This window comes from Gordionus sp. m RMFG-2023, chromosome 1, assembly GCF_954871325.1.
Source record: "Gordionus sp. m RMFG-2023 chromosome 1, tfGorSpeb1-WG-v2, whole genome shotgun sequence".
In the NCBI taxonomy this organism is placed as follows: Eukaryota; Metazoa; Nematomorpha; class Gordioida; order Chordodea; family Parachordodidae; genus Gordionus; species Gordionus sp. m RMFG-2023.
The window spans coordinates 52,863,338-52,871,732 of record NC_088775.1 but is presented as its reverse complement, the minus strand read 5'-3'; the positions used below and the strand labels follow the sequence as shown (position 1 = coordinate 52,871,732).

Here is an 8,395-nt window from a genome sequence, read left to right as displayed (position 1 = left end):
TGGATGCGTCGACATATACCGGTGAGTTCGCGTAGTAGTGCAGAGGCAAGGGGGTGGCCAGGGCGTCGATGATGAGACGTGCTTTGGTGAAGGCCAGGAAGGTGTCCACTACAGGGGTCAGCTGTCCGCTGTTCATCGTAACGTAGTAGAGGAGAAAAATCTCGACATACCGGTTATGGTGTAGGCGTAATGGTTGACGACCCCTAAGACTCTGGCTGCCAGTTCTACCCCTATATCGAGATGCTGGTAGGAGTGTCGCCGGAAAACCTCCAGGCATTTGTGGAGTCTTCTTCTCGTACCAGTATCTGCAGAAACTGTTTTGTTGGCTAGATCGATGGGGACCCCTAAGTAGGTAATTTGGGGTGTCGGGTGTACCGATTTCTCTGGTGCTATTTGCAATCCCCATCCTTCGAGAGTGCAGCGTAATGATCGTGTAGACCATTTGACGTCGTTCTCGTTGGGCCCGTATATTAAAATGTCATCAAGGTATACGTTGTAGTTGGCCTTTTTGACAGTCTTGGCGCAGGCATCCAGGATGATTGACTGGAGGCAGTAGGGGCTAAAGGATGCGCCCATGGGTAGCACCTTGTATCGGAAGTTGTTGTTGCCGAACTTGAAGCCGAAGAATTTCCTCACACCGCTTGCGAGAGGGATGGAGAAGAAAGCTGATCTAATATCGATTTTGCAGGCATAGGATGCCTGGTCGAGCTTGTCTGACATAAGTGGAATCGACTTCAGGCGGAAGGGATAGTGCAGGAAGTTTTTAGATACTTCGGAGAAGTCGCTAATGACTCGTGGTGCACCATTTCCTTTAGGGATCACAAATAGAGGTGAGCAAATTTGGTCCTCGTCAGCTGGCTCGATGACATCGGCAATGATTAGTTGTCTGACAATGTCGTGGTATTTGTTATCCACGCCCGCGCGGATATTGTGTTTAGGGCGGAACCCTCTTTCAGCGACTCTTTTAGTGAAGGGCGACATAAGTGGTCCTACAGTGAGTCTAGCGTTGCTGATATTGAGGCTAGGGCGGGCAGCGAGCTGTTCGTCAGAGAAGGTGCTTCTAGGACCCCCGACAACGATACCATTGAGCAGGGGCGGACTGGCGACAATACGGCCTCGTGGGCATTTTTTTATAGCGATGCAAATATCGCACATTCAAAATAAGCTCTCTATTCGCAGAAAATTGTTCCGGCAAACTGTTTATAATTTGATCAATTATAGGACGAAATACTTCAACCCTATAAAGGTCAATCGATTCTTGAGGACGTTTATCCTGGCCTTCATCACTATATATTTGCTCGTCCTATTCGAATTTTTGGTAGAGCAGTCTGTACACAGATACTCTCCGTAAGCTTTAAATATGAAAGTGTATCATTTAAATCAGAAGCCATTTTTATTGCTTTATTTTGAATTGATGTAATAGTTATCGATGACACAGAAGACTTAGCATCTTCTATCATCTTCTATGCCGACAAAATATTTAAATTTTTGATTGAAGATACAATGACAATGGCTCCATTATTTCAAAAATTTCTAAATATATTACAGCTGTACTAAGAGTCTTAAATTAACATAAACTAGTAGATAGCCCGTCAAAAATGACGGAGAATGAGAATTTTATTCGTTTTTTTAAGAAAGATGTTACCTTTTATTTAAAAATCATATCCAATTTATATAATTTTTAAACCCCCCCCTCCCCATTTATGTCAAGTCCAAGCAATGTCATTGAGTGCAACCCATTAGGACTAAGAGTGGAAACTATTATTTGAGTCAAAATATATTTAAATGAGCTTGTACCCAATACCAAAATTCTTTGTAAATATATGACTGGTTACATAAGACTAACATTTAACATTCAAAAATTTCAAGCCAGGTCCAAGCTCATAATATTTGGAAAAAATTTCCACGCGTTCAAGACCTTATAATTTATAAAAAAAATTCTCAAGCCAGCTCAACCCATAATAATTTTGAAAATTGTTTCCGAAGCCCGGCCCATAATAATTTGTATAAGATATTCCCAAGTCAGGTGCAAGCAAATATTAATCTTGAGGAATATTTTTCAAGCCCAGTCCATCCCATATTAAGTTTCAAACTATTTCCCAAACCCGGAGATAGTTAAATTTCTAAATAATTTATCAACACATGAAGGTGAAATCTCGGATTTACCAATTAGTGGGTTAACTCCTTTTATCAAAAAATTTGATAAGGGCTATCTATATCTTTTGTTAAGTACAAAAAAATGCTATTTATTTAAATTACAAAAATGCCATTCAATACTAATGAAACTTATATGCAATTTATTTATATATTTTTTAAGAAATTTGTTTTTCTTGCCATATAAATTTAGGTAATTTTTTTAAAAAATGATGAGGAATAATTATTACTCTGTGTGTCTGGTAAAATTAAGAGCAAATCCTTTCAGTCGTCTGCAGAAGGAAAAATTAATGTATAATATCATCCCATTTAGGGTTGTTAATGACGGATTACCAAAGCAGTGTACAACACCCATTGCGTCCTGATAAAGCTGAGGCCCTGGGCTACTGGTAAAAGAAGAACGCAAAATGATATTTCTGCCAAAGTGTCAGTTTTGGTATCCCCCTCTAAAATAGAATCATGAACGACATTGTCAACTCAACCATAAAACGGTCGTAAGTATTGTTATAAAGGCCATGACAAACTACCGCATATTTTCCCATTAATAATGTTAATGAAATTGGCCGCACTACACATTCACGTTTGAACATCTCTCTAAATATTCATGAAAGTTCCTCAGGGAATCGGATAAAGTATTATTTATAATAACTCCTAATGAGGTAAATGATAGTGGAATTAAATGCTTTTATTTGTTAAAAATTAGGCAGAGGTGGCATAGGGATTGTGGTAGTTGTGATAGAAATATCATTTGGAGGCAACTGGGTGTATAAAATAAACATATAGATATAAAAAATTAGATAAAAAACAAAATAAACCTCCAGAGGAGTTCACAGAGCCTTATTATCTTGGCCACCAGTAACTCTAGAACGGGTAAGGTGGTTGTTGAATCGCCATTTTTTTTCTTTGCTTATCTTTAATAAAAGATTCATCATGTTTGGTAGCAATGTGAGGGATTAGGGTTAGCCTAGACAAATAAAGAAATCAGGCAAAAATATAAATATACTATTGTTGAAATTAAACAAACATTAAAATAATGTAAAACCGGTTGAAGGGTCAATATTAGATGCATATTTCTAATAAGTTGGAGGGCTATCATCAAATAAAATTTTTGGGGGACTAATCAAGTCTATTATGATATTCTAAAAGTTAAAAAATAACATGATAAATGTAATGATCCAAGCATCCAAGATCTTAATATTTAAAAAGATTTTCTCAAGCCCACCTTCCCTAATAATTTTGAAACCAAGCCCAAAATTTATAATTAATGAAGAGGAAATCTCTAATTTACCAATTATTCTACAGGTAAAATATATTACTTTATAAAAATAATAACATAAGACTAACATTTAACATTAAAAAATCGAAAAATTATACTTGATAAATAAGAGAATGTTCTATTTTGTAGGTCCTCGCTATCCCTAGTGCGTTTCTTTTTTTGATTGATCTGCCATCTTTTTCTTTTATTAATGACGGAATCACCACCTGTACTACAATCATTAACTGAGGTTAGGACATGGCTTGTTATCTAAAATAGAAACAAAAGAATAAATAAAAAAAATAAATGCATTGAACTTGATGAGGAGTCAATATACCACCTGTACAATCATTAAATATGGGTAAGACAGGGCTTGTTATCTAAAATAAAAACAAAGAATAATATAAAGAATATAAATGCAATGAACCTGAAGAGGAGTCAATATTAGGTTCAACTCCCTAGAAATAGTTGGGACATTATCAGAAGCTAAAATAGATGTATTCTATAATATAAAAGAGTATAAAAAAAAATATATATATAAGGCTAACTTTATTTTGAGTTGTATTTTATTGGGCTTCATGTCTAAAAATATTTTCTATAAAAAAAATAAAATAAAATCAATAAAAAAATAAAAAAATAAAAATAAAAATAAGTACGTACCGATGACATGACGTGGCGATGACATGACGTAGCGATGACATGACGTAGCGATGACATGACGTAGCGATGACGTAGTGAGGACATCGGAAAATTATAATATAGATTATCTATCAACGACTGCGCTTCTGATGAGGTTTTTGCCTCAAATGATTTATTATCTATTATAACTCGAAGTGCACTTATCGTTATTAAAAGTAAGCTCTCTTTGCCATATATCCATTTAAGGGATTTTTCACGTGCCCACCACCTTGTCTCACCTATTTTTTGCAGCCTTCTTAATTTATTTTGGCCAGTTGAGTTATTCTGTTTCACCCAAGCGTCCATCCTTTTATATGATTCACCAAAGAAAGTTGCTAGTCTGTTCAATAATCCAAATAAAATTTTGCCTTCAATATTATCGCATGAATCACATATATAGAGATTTAATATGTGACTATAACACCAAATATACAAGCTACCTGGAGCCTCTTGTCTAATAAGAGCTTGCAATCCAACAAATTCCCCCCGCATATTTGCAGCACCATCAAATGATTCTCCAATTATATTTCTCATTTGAATTCCATGTTTTAAAAAGCATTCACTCAAGATATCAAAAAATCCTTTTCCAGAAGAGTTCGTAACTTTTGTAAGTGTAAAAAGCCTTTCTGTTATTTTACCATTATATATGTATCGTAGGCAAATGGTTGCTTGATCATAAACGCAAATGTCTTGAGTACTATCCATTTGCAAACTAAACCGTTTGTTACCAATCTCCTTTTTTATTAAATTCCTGATTTGATCAAGAACAGCATCAATAACTTTGTTGACAGTTGTTTTTGACAACAAGGTTATGAGAGAACCTCTTCCCTTCGATTTTGATTTGTTAGACAGTTTAAGCGTATCTTTTCTACGTTTGCTTTTTAAAATAGCCTTCTCTAAATGATCTCTAAGTATTTGATCATTCTTTGATATAATACGGATCATTTCCAGGAAATTGCCATGATTTAAATTTTCATTATCAAAGAGGCTAAGTGTTTCGGTAGCATTTGATCCTCTGTATGGTAAGTTTTGTTTACCTAAAAACTTTATTATCTCAAATATTTGTTTTATTATGTGGATATTGTTATGAATTTGTCGATTTTTTTCATTTAATATTTTAACGCTAATTGAATTATTAAATGACTAGTTTTTTGAAGCTCTGAGGTAGGCCTCGACAGCACTAATATGCACTTATGAATTTTCATGAATGCATGTGGCGAAAATTTGTAGAGCCTGTTGTGAAATTGTTTGCAAATGCCAGTGAGCAGTACACAGCTTGGGCTTTATTGCATATAATTTTTATGGTAATCCATTTTCTAGGTATTTTTTCACTCATTACCATTCGATAATATAATTTATCATATTTAATGTTTATTGGTTGTATAGGATATTGCATTAAAATCTAAGTTTTTGAGGTATAGTGGCTGTTAATTGCAACTTAAAATTTTCATGTGTATGCATATTCAATTCTGATAATCCACTTTGAGAAATATCTGAAGGCATTATTGATGTAGTTGCTTCTGACAAGTGTGAGGATAATGGCAATGATTGAACTGATGCCATAATACATGAAGATGCTGCAGATAAGGTAGTTGTTTCAGGTAGTGGTGAATGGGAGGCAGTTGTTGATATCTCTAAAAAATAGTTTATTTACATGAAGTAATAGTATTTGAAATACTTGGTATTGATTTATCAAAAAAAGATAATTTAAGTTGTTTTGGATCAGCACCAGCTGCTTTGAGACCAGCAGCATTTTTTTTCTTAATTTTTCAGCTCCACCTTTAAATTTCCTTTTGGCATTTCTATGCATTTATGAAAATATATCAATTCAACTAAAATAAAACTTATTATAATTTTTTTTAAAGAATTGTATTTTAATATAAAGCATAAAGTAATCTGTTATGTTACCGGCCAGTAATAATAAAAAAAAACATTACTATCTTTGGGTTATGAAATATAAATAAGTTTTTTAAAAATATATCAATTCAACTAAAATAAAATTTATTATAATTTTTTTTAAAGAATTGTATTTTAATATAAAGCATAAAGTAATCTGTTACGTTACCAGCCAGTAATAATAATAAAAAAACATTACTATCTTTGGGTTATGAAATATAAATAAGTTTTTTACTTTTGACTATTTACACACATATCAATTTACGTGTAAAAATAGTATATAAAGTTGATTCTTTTCTTATATTATGTTTGTTTGTTTGTCTGCTAATGATCAGTAAATTGTTGTAATACAAATATTAGGCGCACAAAAGTTTCCTCTACAATAAATTAATGTATAAAAATATAATATAATAAATTATTGAAAACTTAGCTTTCACTCTACTCAAGCCCAAGCTCAAAAGGATCAATGAATTAAGAACAAGATAGTTTCCTATATTACAATAAATTAATGTATAAAAATATAATATAAATTAATGAAAACTTAGCTTTCACTCTACTCAAGCCCAAGCCCAAGCTCAAAAGGATCAATGAATTAAGAACAAGATAGTTTCCTATATACAATAAATTAATGTATAAAAATATAATATAAATTAAAGAAAACTTAGCTTTAACTCTACTTAAGCCCAAGCATAAAAGGATCAATGAAATACAATCAATCACAATAGTTTCCTATATACAATAAATTAATGTATAAAAATTAATATAATAGATTAATGAAAACTTAGCTTTCACTCTACTCAAGCCCAAGCTCAAAAGGATCAATGAATTAAGAACAAGATAGTTTCCTATATTACAATAAATTAATGTATAAAAATATAATATAAATTAATGAAAACTTAGCTTTAACTCTACTTAAGCCCAAGCATAAAAGGATCAATGAAATACAATCAATCACAATAGTTTCCTATATACAATAAATTAATGTATAAAAATTAAATAAATAAATGAAAACTTAGCTTTCACTCTACTCAAGCCCAAGCTCAAAAGGATCAATGAATTAAGTAGAAGAAATACAATCAATCACTATAGTTTCCTATATACAATAAATTAATGTATAAAAATTAATATAATAAATTAATCAAAACTTAGCTTTCACTCTACTCAAACTCAAACATAAGCGTTTTCACTTCCTTTGAAAAAAAAACGAAAAGCACGTGGTAAATGATATATAGCGTCAAGCGACGTAATTGATATTTTATGCATTCAAATATAGTAAACGACATGATAATTATTCTCAGGGAATGTTATATTCAAATAATAGATATCATTAAAAATAAATAAATGATAAGAGAAAATAATGTGAACAAAATAATGTTTTTTTTTCCTACCGGCCTCTTTTTTGATATTTTCCTCTCATCGGCCTCAAAATCGACATTTTCTCGCGGCCTCGTGGGCAAAATGCCCACTGGATCTTATGGCCAGTCCGCCCCTGCCATTGAGGATACCGGGTATGTTGGGTGTATTAGATGCTCCCCCCTGGGGCATACCAGGTTCATCGTCGGTGCTGTAGACAGAGTCTTGTAGTTCCGTGATGATTGACTGAGCTTCGCTATTGTCCGCAGAACTACTCGAAGGTAGTGAGTCAGAGAGGGGACTTGGTGTCCACCATTCGGGTATGCCAAAGTCTTCTGATAAGAAGGAAGGGATATCCGATACTGACTGTGGGCTAACTCCGGGGTTGTTGCACGCAGGGGTATGATTGTTCTCTATCGCGGAATCCGGTGCGTCACTGTCCCCGTCAGTGTCTCTCGGCGAAAACATCTGATGCCTCAGCTCCCTAAGAAATTTATTTACCGTAGTTAGCCGGCTAGGGGGCTGCGATGTTTCCGTCCTTCGAGCCGGTGGGCCGTTGCTCGGACCGATAACCCCTGGTTGTACCGGTGGGTTGATAGTTGAAGGAGGTAGAAGAGATAGAGGAAGAGAAGAGGGAGATGATAGTAGGGGTTTCGGAGGTACGACGAGTTCGCTACTTCCTTTTCTTACCCCTGGCGGGGGCCGCGTCCTTCCTTTCAGGGCGTTTTCGATAACTGGAGGTGGAGGGGCCTGCACGGCCCCTGTCTCGAAAGGGCGCAGGGTCCTGATAGACAGTAATGTTTTCCCCGCATAAGAATTTTTCTTGGTATGAAGCATCGTTATTCCTCGCGGTCTTCCAATTCCAATGAATGGCCAGTGCCAAAACTCGAATCCTTTTTGCTTGAATTTTTAGCATCCTAATGTCGGATTCCGGCGGCAGAATTTCCAACACTTCAGCGATATGTTTAATCTCATGACGGTCTCTGTCATTAGCCTTGCATCTCGGCTCGAGGAGATCCTGCTGGAGGCCTGCCCAAACTTTCATTAGTCTATCGTAGG

General features: G+C 34.7%; 2 protein-coding genes across 2 annotated transcripts; both read right to left on the bottom strand.

The window, feature by feature from the left end:
* Nucleotides 1-1,215: 1,215 nt before the first annotated feature.
* On the bottom strand, nt 1,216-5,650 carry LOC135927226 (zinc finger MYM-type protein 1-like). The gene is made up of 5 exons (XM_065463181.1): nt 5,569-5,650; nt 4,238-5,124; nt 3,837-3,911; nt 3,529-3,679; nt 1,216-1,352 (listed from the first exon to the last, which is right to left on the bottom strand). Exons 1-5 carry the CDS (start codon nt 5,648-5,650, stop codon nt 1,216-1,218), a joined length of 1,332 nt encoding a protein of 443 aa, XP_065319253.1.
* A 1,755-nt stretch (nt 5,651-7,405) lies between these two features.
* On the bottom strand, nt 7,406-8,173 carry LOC135927217 (uncharacterized). The gene has a single exon (XM_065463175.1). The coding sequence runs from the start codon at nt 8,171-8,173 to the stop codon at nt 7,406-7,408; it is 768 nt and encodes a 255-aa protein (XP_065319247.1).
* Nucleotides 8,174-8,395: the final 222 nt, after the last annotated feature.

Bases quoted from the DNA above. Each gene is read 5' to 3' on its own strand.
- LOC135927226 (XM_065463181.1), bottom strand. From the start codon at position 5,650: ATGGCATCAGTTCAATCATTGCCATTATCCTCACACTTGTCAGAAGCA. The intron at 3,912-4,237 runs GTTATAATAGAT...TTTATATTATAG, and splicing joins TAACGATAAGTGCACTTCGA to AATACATCTATTTTAGCTTC. The intron at 3,680-3,836 runs GTTCATTGCATT...TTTCTATTTTAG, and splicing joins TAATATTGACTCCTCTTCAG to ATAACAAGCCATGTCCTAAC.
- LOC135927217 (XM_065463175.1), bottom strand. From the start codon at position 8,173: ATGCTTCATACCAAGAAAAATTCTTATGCGGGGAAAACATTACTGTCT.